Source organism: Vicugna pacos, chromosome 2 (genome assembly GCF_048564905.1).
Source record: "Vicugna pacos chromosome 2, VicPac4, whole genome shotgun sequence".
In the NCBI taxonomy this organism is placed as follows: domain Eukaryota; kingdom Metazoa; phylum Chordata; class Mammalia; order Artiodactyla; family Camelidae; genus Vicugna; species Vicugna pacos.
Window position 1 is genome coordinate 67731657 of NC_132988.1, and position 15751 is coordinate 67747407.

General features: G+C 34.9%; 1 protein-coding gene across 4 annotated transcripts in view; it reads left to right on the top strand.

Moving 5' to 3' along the window:
- The first annotated feature begins 316 nt into the window (after positions 1 to 316).
- Positions 317 to 15751, top strand: part of YTHDC1 (YTH N6-methyladenosine RNA binding protein C1) — a 33598-nt gene continuing 18163 nt past the window's right edge. For 3 of the 4 annotated variants that reach the window (XM_006212489.4, XM_006212490.4, XM_031689700.2), the window contains exons 1-5: positions 385 to 675; positions 9998 to 10099; positions 10460 to 10788; positions 10908 to 11343; positions 15454 to 15543. In XM_006212489.4, the coding sequence (XP_006212551.1) occupies positions 648 to 675; positions 9998 to 10099; positions 10460 to 10788; positions 10908 to 11343; positions 15454 to 15543 (985 nt within the window). In that variant the 5' untranslated portion in view covers positions 385 to 647. Of the gene's footprint in view, positions 676 to 9997; positions 10100 to 10459; positions 10789 to 10907; positions 11344 to 15453; positions 15544 to 15751 lie in introns of all 4 variants that reach the window. The other variant, XM_006212491.4, reaches the window with a different exon arrangement.

A 15751-nucleotide genomic window follows, 5' to 3' on the forward strand; every position in this document is an offset into this window, starting at 1 on the left:
TTTCCAGAACTGAATTAGGCGTCCCGCGGAGCGACAGGAAGCATCTTTGCCTGGAGGATGGAAGGTCCATTAATAGTCGTTTCAGGTGAGAAAACTGTGACACCTAGTAGTACGCATTGCAGCAAGTTGCCCACAAAGTAACTTGGCCGACTTAATCACTAGAAGTAAAACTCATTCAAGGGACTTCCGGGCTGCGGGGGGGGGGGCGACGTGCTGACGTTACGTCACGTTACGTTCCCTTGCCCGCCCCACTTCCCCGCCCCTCTCCGCACTGTGACGTTCCCAGGGAGAAACGAGGCGTAAACAGCGCAGGGCATTTCGGGAGCGGGATTGTTTCACGCAGGAAGCAGGCTCCATTTTAGCGCCGCCCGCCGTCGCCATCTGTTTCCCTTCCCTCCCCTTTGCCCCCTCCCGTCCCCAAGCCCCAACGAGAAGGCTGGGCCTAGGCTGCGGGAGGCTGGAGTGAAAGGAGGGAAGGGGAAAAGGGAGAAAGGGAAGAAGCAGGGAGGAAGGGTGCCTGGTAAACACTCAGGTGCGAAGTGCGCAGCCCAGCGGACGGACTGACGGACGCGCCTGTGCTTCTGCTGCCGCGGCTGCGGCGCCCTCGCGGGTCGCGTCGAAGCGGCGGCGGAAACAAGAGGGGAGCAATGGCGGCCGACAGCCGAGAGGAGAAAGGTTAGTGCGGAGAAAGGTGACGGGCGCAGGCGGGGCTCGGGAGTGGGTAGATGGAGCCGTGGTTGTCGTTGGGGGTTGGGGGTTGGGGAGGTTAGTCTGCCCCGCGCGGAGCCGGTCTCCCCGCTGAGACCCTTGGATTCATTGGAAAAGAACAGGCCTACCCTTTCGTCCTCGATCTTCATGCCCTAACACTTCATCTAGTCTTGGTTTTTTGTTTTTTGTTTTTTGTTTTTTGTTTTTTTTTTCTTTTCTAATCGTAATTCCCTTCTTCACTTAACGTTAGCTGTCCTGGGCGCGGCTGAAGGAAGGCCTGTTCGGAGTTGCAAGGCCCTTAGGGTTTAGTTCCTGGTAGTAGTATGCGGATGTACTGCGTATTTTCAGAACAGCCTTTTCTATTAAGCTAAATTTCGAAAACCCTTAATGCCAAGTTTAAAGCTAGTAAGCAACATATTTAAGAAGTGGTATATAGGTGGATTATTAATCTCGAGAAATGTTTATAATTAACTTTTGGCTATTCCTGTCAAATAGGCAGACTGGCAAGAATGGCCTGTTTGGTTCCCTAAATACTTATTTTGGAAAACATGATGTTTGAAAACGTGATTGTGTGACTCAGGCCAGGCAAAAACAAACAAACAAACCCGGCCACTGTTCTGCTAGAAACACGTTGTGCATAGCTCCTAGAGGGTACAACGAGGAACAAATGGATGTAATTTATGGAGAATTGGAGGGATATAGTTACATTGAAATATGGGAAGAACTGATGTTGCCAGAATGGAATGCCATATCTTTTGAAATACTGACCTTCCAGCCCCTGGAAATACTAACGTAGATCCTGAATCAATACATGTCTGTAGTAGAGTGGTCTATATTGGATGCTGCGTTAAGATTTTTTCCAACCCTAAGATTACTATGATGGTTTTGAAAAGGTTATGGTTGATAAAAAATATGACTAGCTGCTTTCCTGTATTTCACGGATCTACCCTTTTGTGTGGCTGATTAATTTGGGGTGGGGATTTGTTAAATGGGCTGTAGAGTTAAATGATATTAGACTTGTGTGATTTTTCTTAAGAGAAAGAAGAGACTTCATGAATCAGAACTGGATAGGGACAAGTTTGGGAAATGGAGTGGGTGGGAATATGTTTAAGGTACTACTCCAGTCTTAAACCCAATAATTAGATTATGGCAGTTTAATTTTCTTTCCTTAAATTAATTCTAAAATCCAACCCCCCCACCCCCACTTTTGAGAAATCCAGAAGGAATGTGAACATAAAATTGCATGGGGTTAGTGAATAAAAGAAACTGCTTTTAATTAGGAGTAAAGTAGTATTAAATAGATGATTTTAATCAATAAGAATTAATCCAGTCAGCATTTGTGTCTGTGTAATCTGTGAGCTGTGTGTATTGAGAGTGGGGTGGTGGTTGTGGGTGAGATGAACTAGATACAAAATGAGTAAAACTTAATACTTCTCAAGAATTAATTGTCCGTTCAGATGAACATAAGTTGTAAATAAAGTGATACAGTAGACACAGTAAAGTATGTGGAGGAAGAAAAGTAGGTAGTGTTTTAAAAATTTTGTTTAAGAAATGGATTTAATGATGAAAATGTAGTTGAGATACTTAAACTTTGTGACTATTATTGGAAAGTAGTAAATGCCCCCTATTAGCAATACTTAGGTTAAATTGTCCAGCTTTTGAAAGGCCTCACATTTGTGTAGTTTTTTTAAAAACTTAATTTCCATAGTTCAACTTCTTTATTTCAGAATTTATGATACAAGTACTTACCTTAATTTTCTCTAGTTTACTGGGAAAGCTAGCAAATACAAACCTACTGAAATTACTTATTTAATTTTGGAATGGGAAGATTTCTAGAATAACCCACTTTGTAAATAAAGAAACTGAGGCCTAGGGTGTCTTATTTCATCTCTGTCAATCAGCCAGAATTATAATTAGAATTAAAATTAATACTTGATTTCTCATGTTGAACGAAGAAAAGTGGAAAGCTAAGTACTTATTATCATAAGTTACCTTATATGAAACATTAGGAAATTAAAAAGATAAACCCTGTAAGGATCTTAGACATGTTAACAAACCTTTGGTCCCTTCTTAAAAGATTCTGTAAATGGTGTAAGATCTTGATAAGAAATGAGTTTAAGTTGCAGAAGTTTGCTATTAATCACAGAATAGTTAGAAGACTTTTGGTCATAAAATGCTTGGATTGTTGGGCTTTGTACATTAGCTGTGTAATAAGCAGACATTACCTTCTATAAATGCTCCTATAATACCCATACCTAGAAGCTGAAGCCTATAGCTGGAGAAATTGCCAGCTCCCTCTGATTCCTGTGGTGATTATTTGTCCAAAAAATGGATTTGGAATTGTTGGAATGTTGGTGGTGGTAGCTAAAATTAAATGCCATTTTTCTATATGGGGAAATACACATCTTTTCTATTATGAACACCTTGTATACATTTTACTTCTTAAGCTCTTACAAAGTTCTCTCTGACAAACAGCTATACAAGTTTAACATACCTAAAACATGGATAACAAGGTACCACTTTCAAAAGTAACGTGTTTTGTACATTATCAGACTGGAAGCTCCATGAGGGCCAGGAGTTTACCGGGTTCGTGGTATACAGTAATTGTCTCAGTGCCTTGAATAAATGATTTAGAAGGTTGTAAATCATTAGCTCAAGATCAGACTTCTTTAATAACTGACTAGTTATGTGATATTTGTTATTGATGTCCAAAGCTAAGAGTTTCTCAGTTTAAATTGTATATGTGCACACTCACAGTTGCATATAAATATGTACACACAGTTATATACACACACACACACACATATTTACATACTGTAGCTTCCAATATATGGTAAGTCCTTACGGTTAGATTGACTTATACTTTAGTTAGGGCTTTATAAAGCATGGAGTATATATTTGATATTCCAGTATATTTGTTTTACCCATAATAGAAGTAAGACAAGAGATTTTAAATGCTCTCCTTAGACTTCACTTGTATGCTTTTTGGAAGACAGTAAATTTGTATGGGGTGGGAAATCCAAGTCTCTACACTTCATATAGAGGAATGACAGTTTTGAATGACAAAAAGTAACTGAAAGACTGGTCTAACGTAAAGCACAACAGAAGGGGAGGCTCCAGGAAATCTTACTCCATTGCCAAACCCCACTGAAACTGTATTAAGTGAAATAAAATTAAAACTATAGTGTACTTTGGTGCCTTGTGTTGGAAAACAAAATTCATTGTATATTTAACTGCCCAGTGTTTTTTTTTGTTTGTTTGTTTTTTTCCTTTAAATATTTCAGGTCTTAGTCTGATGCTGGATCCTGGAATAAATAGTACTTTGTGTCTCCTGACACACAAACTTCCAGGGTCAAGAAAATGAACTGTGTCTCAGATAAAGGTTAATTTTCTACGCTGATAATCCCTGGAGTTAAGTAAGGTTTGTGGCCTTTCTGGGCCAAGAATTTCAACATTAAGATGTAATTCTGGTATAGTAAAGAGAGCACTGAATTTGGAATCAGAGCTGTGAGATTTTAGTCAAGTTATTTTAATTGTTTGGGCTTCATTTTGGAATACTTGTTCCATACATAACCTTCTAAAGGTTAAACTGCTTTGAAAGCTAGTTAGGTTTTTTAAAGTTCCCATGTTTATCTTGTCCAGACCAAAATCTCCCAATCAAGCAAAAAGACGAGCCCTGTTAATTCTAACACAGTTTTGAAAAGGTTCTAAAAACAGTGACTTATTTCCTTGTTTTGCTTCCTATACCTGTGAATCTGTACCTTTATCCTAAAATTCAGTTTGCTAATTATAGTTTGTGACAATAACTAAGATTGTGCTCCTTTGCACCAGTAATGATGATCAAGTCCATAGAAGCACATCATATATTGTGAAAGCAAAATATTCACAGATGATTGCATTTCCATAGAAGAATCAAGCTAGCAGTAGTCTGCTTTGTTTTGTTTTTAATTAAGGCAGCATTTAAAAGTCAGAAAATTCCAAATAAAAATCTGAATTTGGGAATCCTCTTGAAAATTTGTAAGATCTGACATCATGGTGCTTGCATTCTGTCAAGGCAGTTAAGTAGTACTGGAGTTAAGTAGGCTTGTCTCTTTAAGCATTCCTACTCTTTTACAAAGTATTGTATATATACTAAAACTGTAGTTTGGTGTCCCTGTGCCTCAGTGTCTTGAACCTTAAGTTTATTTGCATTTATTTAATATCAGTGTTGTTTAAGAGTTATAGGTTTGTATGCATTCTAGGGTCAGGCAGATAAAGTACTCATTTAATACAGTATGTAATGGTGAGTATTAGGTTATAAGGAATAAAAGAGTAAACATGGTCTGTGTTCAGGCAGTATTAGTAAATACTTTGATTTATGGGGCATAAACCCAGATTGTCTCATGCACAACCTTGGCATAAGTTACCTTCACGGTGTCTTAGCAGGAGACTGTTAGGACTGCTCCAGCTCATTTCTAGATGAGAGTCTGGGCCGCTAATGATGAAATCGTCTTTTTTAGAAAATGTAGGGTCTGGATTTTTATATTAAATCCCTGGAGTTTTTAAAAACAAAGCATCCAAGAGCTAGGTTCATCTACAGGTTGTTAGTATATAATTTTGTATGGATTTGAATTTTAGCTTTAAGTGGAAATGCTGTTTATTTTGTTTCATTTGAGTTGATTTGCACTGATGTAAAAAAACTCATTTGTCGTGGCGTCTAAAATACAACTTTTAGGGTTTTAAAGTGCTTTTTTGAAAAGACTGTATAGTTCTTTATATAGACTTCTCAAAAAATATGAAGTGCTTTAACTCAGAAATAACTGCATTTGAGTCACTTTTATACTATATAAATTGTGTTCATAAAATTCTTCTTAACTGGTGTTTGCTAACCATTGTTCATTTTATTACCAGTATTCTTAAGGTGCTGCTGTCAAACAACTGTGAAGTATTTAAATATATCTGCATCATTATACAGAATAATAATGTTACATTTCAGGATAACGAAAATGATTTAAAACATTAAAGTAGCTTAAAGTCACTGTAGAGAACCAATGGATGTTACTTTAATTATTAGAGATAATTATTTCTTTCCGAAAAGGTTATGCCAGTTATGTTTAGTCTTTAATAATAGTAGCTTTGAGACTACCAAAATAATCTTCCCTTTCTTTATAACTAATTGACTTGAAATTGAAAAAATGAATTAAAATATATACAGAGTGTACTTTTTCTAGCCAATGAAAGAAGTGGAAGCAGCTTTTTAGCTTTATAATGCAATACTGTGAGCTCTTTTTAAACCAAATTTTGATGTTTAAAAACACTCCATACATTTATTATTAAAATCATTAAGGTTAAACCAAAATTAAGCTGACGGTGGTAGTTTTGAAAACGTCTGCCAAGTTATTTGACGTTTCTCCCAACAATAGGTGAAGTCCATCCATGGCTCCTCTCTTTGAACCTTAGTAGACTTTTGTGATTGTCTCTGAATAAAATACTATGGCAGTGTTGTTGAGCTTCTGCCTGGCCCTTTCTTTTTTGAGCTGTACATCTTTAGAGCTCTAAACCATGTAAGAGGTCAGCCTACCCTGAAGCTGCCTTGGTGGAGAGGCAAGTGACCTTGGAAAGGAATGCCCTTGTAGCCCCAGGTTTTTTGAGTCTTCCCAGCCAAGGCTCCCGCCAGACATGTGAATAAGCAAGCCTTCAGATGATTCTAGCTGGCCCTCACTGCAGCTACATGAGAGACCCTAGTTGAGCCTCAGAACCATAAGCAGTAATAATAAATCATTGTATTGTTTTAGATCATCGTCAAGTTTTGGAGTAACATATAATCTTTACATCAATAGATAATCAGAACATTTATATATTTCTTACTAAGAGGATTTTGTTTTATGTTCTGGACCAGTTTTTGTGTGTCATATACCCTAGTCATTAGCAAGGTTTGTGGCAGACAGAGTTCATTAGAATCTGATAGTGACTGGAAAGGCTTATCAGAGGATTTAGAAAACTACCTCCTCTCCCCTCTTCCCCAAACACTGATCTTTTTGTTTTAAATGCCTTTTCCCAGAGGTGAGGAAACTGAAGCTCAGACTGAGACTTTCCCAAGGATACCTGGCTCTTAAATGATGACCTGGATTTTCTTACTTACAAATACAAACCTCTTTCTCCTGTGTATCATATTTCGGCAAATACATGAGTGGTTTCAGTGGTGGAGGAAAGTATCTTAAAATATGATATATCTTATATCACAGGTTGGCAAATTGTAGATAATATTTTAGGCTTTGTGGGCCGCATAAGGTCTTTGTAATATATTTTTTCATTCTTTTTTTAAAAATACAACCTTAAAAATGCTGAAACCATTCTCAACTTGTCAGTCAAAAATAGGCCATGGGCGGGATTGGTCCTGCAGGTCTTAGCTTGCCAATGTTGTGATAAAACTACAGTTAGATTATTGATGTCATGGACTGTAATATGGATAAAAATGTGTAGACCATTAAGTGAGGATGCTATTGTTCATCTTAAAGTAAATTTAAGATGCTATGATATTAGTACAGAGCTTTCTGGTGCACTAATTTGAAATTACTAGTGTACTAACTTGAAATTAATCAAGATCTTTCAGTGATACTTTGCAGTTTGGTTGTTCTCTTATACTTTGTTTAAAGGTGCTTTTAATGTTCCTCATCTAATTCAACCCTGAGTTTACAAAGCCTGAACTGTAGACAAGTGAATTTGCTCAACTTGAACTTCTGAGATTGTATTTCTTTATCTGCAAAGTATTAGATTTAAAACATACCTTATATATGTCATATATAACATGTGAGAGTGATAAAATGTTAGAAAACTAAGAATTGGTTAATATTTTAAAAATTTATAGATGCTTTCTAAAACTGCAGCCAGTCTTTGAATTTGATACAATTATTTGTTAAAGCTTTTAAAGACAATAATACTCTTTTTGTAGGGAAATCATGATTTAGGCATGCCTGAAATTTAAATGGAGTTAATTAACCTGCACAGTTCTTTAATTCTATAATAGATTTAGCACATATTAAAGTGTATAATTTCATGTGAATGTTCAAACTTTTGGGTGGGATATTTCTATTAAGAACTAGTGATTTCATGAAAAGATTTTTATAGCACTATTTACTTAGTTGCCTGTTTTCCTGTGATAGTTTTAGTATTTTTCTTTTCGTTCTACAAATATATTTGATTTTTCAGAATCTGTTAGGCCCCCTTTTTACTGGCTAGAAAGCTTTGACCCAAGAATCATTAAGTATTTGAAAAACGTGGATTTTTAAAAATCAAATTACACGTTTTTGAATTTTTTATTTACAGTCTATCCTTTAAAAATTGTTTGCTACCATTCAGATCTTGAGGGAATTTCTTCCATAAAAAGATGAACGCAGAGGATGAGAGAAGCCTTTTTGTTTGACATATCTTGATTTTCAGTAACATTTAAAAAATAAATAAACACAAATGAAAACAGTCCATATAGTATACATTCATTTTAGAAAAATAGTGTAGATAAGCGTTCTTAACCACCCAAAGATATCAGATACTATGCTATTCCAGGCATATGTAATTTTCACGTGTTCTTCTTAAATAGCAACTGTGACTATAAGTACAGAGGAATATGTGCATTGTTACCTTTTCTGTATCCGTGTAATCTTGCTTTCCTCCTTATCAATGCCTACATTAACTTTTTTAGTTCTCTTCAGTCACTGATTTCTATCCCTCTTTGGAGAAATTTGAATCACTTGTAACCTGTTCGTAGACCTCAGGTTAACAGCCCTTGCTGTACTTTGAGTGGGCTTTGCCTTTTGGCTGAAGTCATAAATATAATTGTCCTATCTCATCAATTTTTATAATTTTATAACCCTCTTTGCATCACCTTAAATTTGCAGAGGTTTTTTTTTATACCGAAATATTTAGTGTTCAAAGCATTTACCATTAGCTTTAGTGCCTTATTTTTTTTTTAAATCAGTTTAAAGTAGTAAATAAATATTTGCATGTATTTCTAAGACTTATTTTGTCCTGTTGGATGAGGGTGGGGATGGGGATAGGGTGATAAAACTTGAATTCTTAGTTTTCATGATTATTGAATATCAGTTGTTGTCAGTAGTTCCCTTGTCTGAACAAGTTGCATTTAATATAGTCCATACTAGCAGCCTCAAATGTTTTTGGTTGTGTAGCACATCAGTAATTTTCTTTTAACTTGCTTTGACATTATTTCAGACAAACAGGATAACTATAAGATTAGTACAAAGAATTCTTCTGCTTTTCAACCACGTTCCACAAATGTTAACATTTTACCACATTTATCTTTCTCTCTAACTCATTCTCTTTCGCTTTTTCTATTTCTCTCTCTCTCTCTCTGTATATATGTGTGGATGTATGCACACAGACACATTTTTTTTCCTGAATGCTTTTGTCGGTTGCAGGCATGATGCTTCTTTGCCCCCAAATCCTTAAATGTTTCCTAAAAAGTAGGATTCTCTTTCACTTAACTATATAGTACTATCAAAATTAGAAAATTAACATTGATAACTTGTAATCTACAGACCTTATTTAGATTTTACTAGTTTTTCCAGTTAATGTCTTAGATCATATACAGTAAGTATTCAGTTATTGTATCTTTTAGTCTTCTTTAATCTGAAGTATTTCCTTAGTGTTTGTATTTCATGTCATTGATATTTTTGGTTGCCCCTTAATTTGGGTTTGTTTAATATTTGTTTCCTCATGTGTAGGTTCAGATTTTGCATATTTCATTGGAATCTATTACAGAATTGTTCTATTCATAGTGCGTCATACCAGAGGGTCCAGGATGTTGATTTGACCACTACTGGTGATATGAACTTTCATTAGTTGGTTAAGCTGGAGTCTGCCAGGTTTCTCCACTGTAAATTGGTAATCAATAAGTATTTTGCTGGAAGTACACAGTCTTTGATAAATGTATATTTATTTAAAAGTTATACTATGCACATGTATTTTTATGCTAGTTTATTGTGCATATTTTAAAACAGCTATTAAAGTTAGAAATTAAAGGGTGAGATACACATACAGAAGTTCTTACATTTTCTTTTTTGTACCCCAGTATATTTTTTCGTATTCTATGGGGTATATACTCCTCCTCGCTTTGTGAATCAGAGCTCTGTCACATCCTTTATCTTGTATGGTTTTACAGGAATTATTCTTGTGTCTTGAAATAAAAGCTCCTTGATGGTTATGTCCTTATACTTCTTTAGCCTCAACATAGTAAGTACTCAGAAATAAATGTTTAATGATAATGATTTTTCCCTATTTTTAATTTTGTTTTCAGATGGAGAACTTAATGTTCTAGATGATATTTTGACTGAAGTACCAGAACAGGATGATGAACTGTATAATCCAGAGAGTGAACAAGATAAAAATGAGAAAAAGGGTATGAAAGATTTCTATTATTTTTGTTAAAATGCCAGTATAAATAGAGATTTAATTTCTTAAGAAAGAGTCTTCACTTTTGCACTTGTTCCTTAAGACTCTTAACACCAAAAGCACAATCATAACAAACAGTGGGACCCAATTCCACATGAATAAGAGTAATAAGTTTTTTTCAGACATTTGCATGGGGTTTATTCCAGTATTTGAAAGCTGTTTTTCTTTATGATTAACTTTGGAGTAAACATATTTCAGAAGACATTAATGAGAAGAGGCTTTTTTCTCTCTGATATATTTACCTGTTAATCTTGGGTGAAATAAATCAAATACTCAAGACTCTTTTTTTTTTCTTTGTATTTTTAAGGATCAAAAAGAAAAAGTGATCGAATGGAATCCTCTGACACAAAGAGACAGAAGCCTTCTGTTCATTCAAGACAATTAATTTCTAAGCCCCTGAGCTCATCAGTTAGCAATAACAAAAGAATGGTTAGTACAAAGGGAAAGTCAGTTACAGAGTATAAAAATGAAGAATATCAAAGAGCTGAAAGAAACAAGCGTCTGGAAGCTGATCGGAAGATTCGTTTGTCAAGCAGTGCCTCTAGAGAACCTTATAAGAGTCAACCTGAAAAAACTTGTCTGCGGAAAAGGGATCCTGAAAGGAGGATCAAATCCCCTACGCCAGATGGTTCTGAGGTAGTAAATATTATTGCAAATATAAAACAGAAAGCAATTCTTTTTGAGGCTAGAACTATTTATTCACTCTGACCTTGTCTGTTACATGACTCCTGATTCCCTTTTTCTTTAAACATCAGAGAATTGGGCTTGAAGTGGATAGACGTGCAAGCAGATCCAGCCAGTCTTCTAAGGAAGAGGTGAACTCTGAAGAATATGGCTCCGACCATGAGACTGGCAGCAGTGGTTCTTCTGATGAGCAAGGCAACAACACTGAGAATGAGGAGGAAGGGGTGGAAGATGTGGAGGAAGATGAAGAGGTAGAAGAAGATGCAGAGGAAGATGAAGAGGTGGATGAAGACGGAGAGGAAGAGGAGGAAGAAGAAGAGGAGGAGGAGGAGGAAGAGGAGGAAGAGGAAGAAGAGGAGGAGGAAGAAGAGTATGAACAGGATGAGAGAGACCAGAAGGAAGAGGGAAATGATTATGACACTCGAAGTGAGGCTAGTGACTCTGATTCTGAATCTGTTTCCTTCACGGATGGATCTGTCAGATCTGGTTCAGGCACAGATGGATCAGGTACTAGTTTTTAATCTGTAAAGTTTTGTCTTTTTTTTTAATTGGCCTGATTGGCTTTATTCTTAAACCTGTTTAAGTTAAATTATAAAATTTTTGAGGTGCTTGGGCCGTTAATAAGACTGGGATGTTAATAAGACTGCCTAGTGAGTTTTTTGGTATAGCATGCTTTTATGTATTATACATGCATTTGAGTAAGATTTACATATCTTAGTAAAGGTATTTCCTGGCTACAAATTGATTAATTGTAAATGTACGCTAGTCTGTTTCTCCATAAGGAGATGTATGTGAGGTTTTAATGTTATAAATTCTTAGATTTCTGTACTAACCAACAACAGCTTATTTAAACACTACAGTACATGAAGTATATTCATGTGGAACCTGTCTGCTAGATATTTACAGTATTTTCACGTTAAGTGCTTCTACATTTCTATCATGTGGCAGCAAATCTAAACAACTTAACTTTCTTTTTCTTTTGGGAGCACAACAGACTTTCCTTTCAGTTCTATACCTGTGGGTTGACTGACTGGGGCAGGATTACCAAAAGGATGGGTATAAAGGTACAAGATGGAAAATAAGAGTAAAATTCTTGTGAAGAGATGGGGTAAGAGCCATCTTGAGTAATTCCTTCAGTACTACACGCCCTCCCACTATATCTGACCCTTGGGACTTGAATGTAGAAGTGGGAGGTGGTGGCAGTCACTAGCTTGAGGGGACCCTCTTTTGGGGGAAAGTTCAGAGGGTAGAGCAAGGAGAGATCAGGGTACTTAAAGACCCCTGGCCTCTATGTGATGATGACACTCTCATGGCTATCTTACGTCTGCTTTATAGGCAAGATGTACTAAACATTAGAAAAATCCTATTTAGATATATATGATAGTTACAATTTTAGTATTATAGAATGTTGTTATCTTAGTAATACATTGTTAGTAAATCATATTCTTGATGTAGTGTAAATGATAGAGCAGATGGCCAAGTATTTTCTAATTGGCAGCTAAAGTGCTTCCACCCTTGTACTCACTAGAGTTCTAGGTTTGGGAGTTTAAATGGGTTTTTGAAGGAGGTTAAAGAGTTAAACTGAATGGATGAGTAGTTGCATTTGATATTTAAAAAAAAAACTTGTGGAAAACTTTTATTTTACTCTGATTCTGTCATACTTTTTGCAAACTGATGGGATACACATTTTATAATTTATGATAATGGAGAGAGAACAAAAATTGCATTGGCAGTATGAATGAATGTTCCTTTATGTGGAGAATGTGAAACACCTGTAAGAGTTTATTTTAGGAGTCTTCTTTTTGATGTCCATGTTAGGAACAATATTTCTTAGAATTTATGTATATCTTGTTTTAAGTCAAATAAGGTAGAATTATATGAATAGGACCTGAAATAATCTGTAGTTTTAATAAGTTCCTAGATGCTGATATTTCACAAGGTACTGATTAATACTTTATATATTTGTGGATAAAATATTTCAGATTGAATGATAGGCAGTAGTTTTACAAAACCTTGATACTAAAACTGTTAGATTTGTTGTTTTAAAAGACGTACCTAGAAGTCTTACTTTCCTTATTAAAGGGAAATATATGGCCTTTCCTTTGAAGAGCTCTTATGTGGAACATGTTTTAGAGACTGTATTCAGTATGCAGGACATTATAATTTTTATCTTGGAATAGTTTCTCTTTATAATCATGTGCAAAAGAAAAATGGGGTGGATTTGGAATGCCTTGATTAGGAAATGTCCATTTTTAAATACAAGGGATCACAGTTTAGTTTCTTTGTCATGAATTTCCTACATTCTAGTTTATTCTACCTTATTTTTTCTCAAGAATTTCAGTACCGTCCTTACAAAAGTGATTTAGTAAAGGTTGTTACAGGTTTATTTGTTAGGTGACTTTCATTGTTTTTTTGACCTGAGAATAATTGTTGGGAGAGGGAAGAGCAGTGATTTATACAAAAAAAGTTATATAAAAAAGATGAAAAAATCCTTGGAGATTTTTTCATGATAATGCTATATTTAACATTATATAAAAATAGTTGGGCAAGATCTTAACTTCTGCTTCTATCATTTTTCCTGTTCCATCTTAGTGAGACATCCTTTTAGTACTTAGAAACATAACATATTATTTTTAAATAGCAACAAGAAATGTATTATCCTTTGTGATCAATTTATAAAGTTCATATTCTTTTTTTTTTTTTGATGGTTCCATATAAATTTTATTATGATTTGTTCTAGTTCTGTGAAATATGTCCTGGGTAATTGGATAGGGATTGCATTAAATCTGTAAAGTTCATATTCTTAAATATTCATAGAGGAAAAATAAAAAAAATGCTAGAATTTTTAAAGGAAATAATTAAAAATTTTTAAAAGTTTTATTTTTCTCATTTCTTTCATGTACATGTTATATTCATTGATTGAATGAATTCAGTTCCTACTATATGCCAGGCGCTATGTAGGAATGTGTAGTCAGTGAACAAAACACATGGATGAGAAAGAAATTTGGGATTTGACAAAACCTGTTTCTCATCTGTTTGGGTGAAGTTCTCAGTCATTTTATACTAAAAAGCTTCAGTGTATTCTCTTGAAGTCTTATAGTTTGCCCTGAGGGAAAAGATTTTAAAACTTGAAAGTCAGATATCATTATTCAAAGCCAACAAGCCTGAAAATAAATGGTTTTCCCTACAGTTAGTTATTTGAATATTGTTATGTCCCCAAGGTTGCTAGCTTTAAATGGGCTTGGCGCTACAATTGTGCTGATATGTGTTGCTTAGCCCTTCCTTTCTGCCCTAAGTTAGGAAAATCAGCATTATTTACGAGCTTTTAATACTGTGTATTTGGAGAAGCAATTAATAATACATTACAAAGGGAAGGATACTTAAACTAAAATAAAAGGAACTTATCTCCTTGGAGTTTTCCATCTTTAAACTAGTTTAGACGTAGGATCCCCCTAGAATAGTAGTAAAAATTTTTGTTTTCTCTTAATAAGACTAGCTCTTTGTGGCTTGTATTTTCAAGTTAGAAACTAGATTCTGTCACCTAAGAACTGTGGAACCCTTGCCAATTTGGCTAACCTCCCCACTAAGTTGAGTTTTCCTTTTCTGTAAATGAAAATAATGGTATTAGGTATCTCATGAGTTTGATTCAAGGATTAAGGGAGATAATTTATTTAAAGCTTTTAAAATAGTACTGTGTATGAAAGATCATTGATTATTCTTTTTCAACATTGACTTATTTTTATAAAAATAAGTATATGCATTTTCTCCTGTCATATTCCTCCTTCTAGCTGAAAAGTAAAGGTGCTTATAGTGGTATAATTAAAATACCAATAAACAGAGACAGGAGAGCCTAATTCCTGTTTAGGCCTTTGTTTATGTGCTTATAAAATTCCAAATTAAGCCTGAAATGGTTCTTATGTGATGAGTAATGCAAATTTTTTCTATTTACTGAAGATTCCCAGCTTTTTTTTTAAGATATCTATAGAATATCATTGATTTTAGAGATAAATTTTAAACTGAATTTGAAAACAAACAATAATTGAGAAAGGAAGTGGTTAAGAAGAATGGAATTGAAGATACAGAAACAGTGACAACCAGAAGGGAATTACTTGTTTACTATAGTGTAATTTTTTTCTTTTTTTAAACAGTTGAAAGGCTTTGGGTTCTGGGGTTTATCAGACATCTAAGGGAGAATCACAGTTGGAATTGTGATGAAGAATGATAGTATACATCTTAAAAAGAGGACTTAAAACAGTGGTACCTGGTGAATAGAAGGGAGCACAGTAAATTTAATTAAAGGAAGAGTTGCATTTGCTTTGCAGAGTTTTTTTCCCCTTTTGAAAAACTTTATTTAAGACCACCTTTAGGTATAGGACAAGTACTTAATTATGGCCGTGTGTTTTTGTTTGATTAAAATTGGAGAAATAACAAAATGTCCTTAGTTTTTGAACAGTGTCTTCTGATTGGAAAACCTGAAAAAATTTAAATGTGAGAGATTAGTAATGACTAATACTTAGGGCTTATGCAAAATCCAGACACATAATAAAAACATTCTTATTTGATTACCTGTACCTGTATTGTAATGTTTTAAAAAATCTTGTTTGAATTCATTTTTAGATGAGAAAAAGAAGGAAAGGAAGAGAGCTAGAGGCATATCTCCTATTGTTTTTGATAGGAGTGGAAGCTCTGCATCGGAGTCATATGCAGGTATTCTCAGTTTATTTTTACTTGTGACCGTATCTGACCAATTCTGATGTAATCTGCTGTAAAAAGTGTGTGGAGGCTGTAGTTTAGTGTGAACTTGTTGATGTTCATTAGTATTGATTTCTGGCATGTTCAATGTAATAATTCTAGAGGAAACTAAGCTTTTTCTTATTATTTTAATCCTGTTCTGTTATTGCTTAAGTGGAATTTC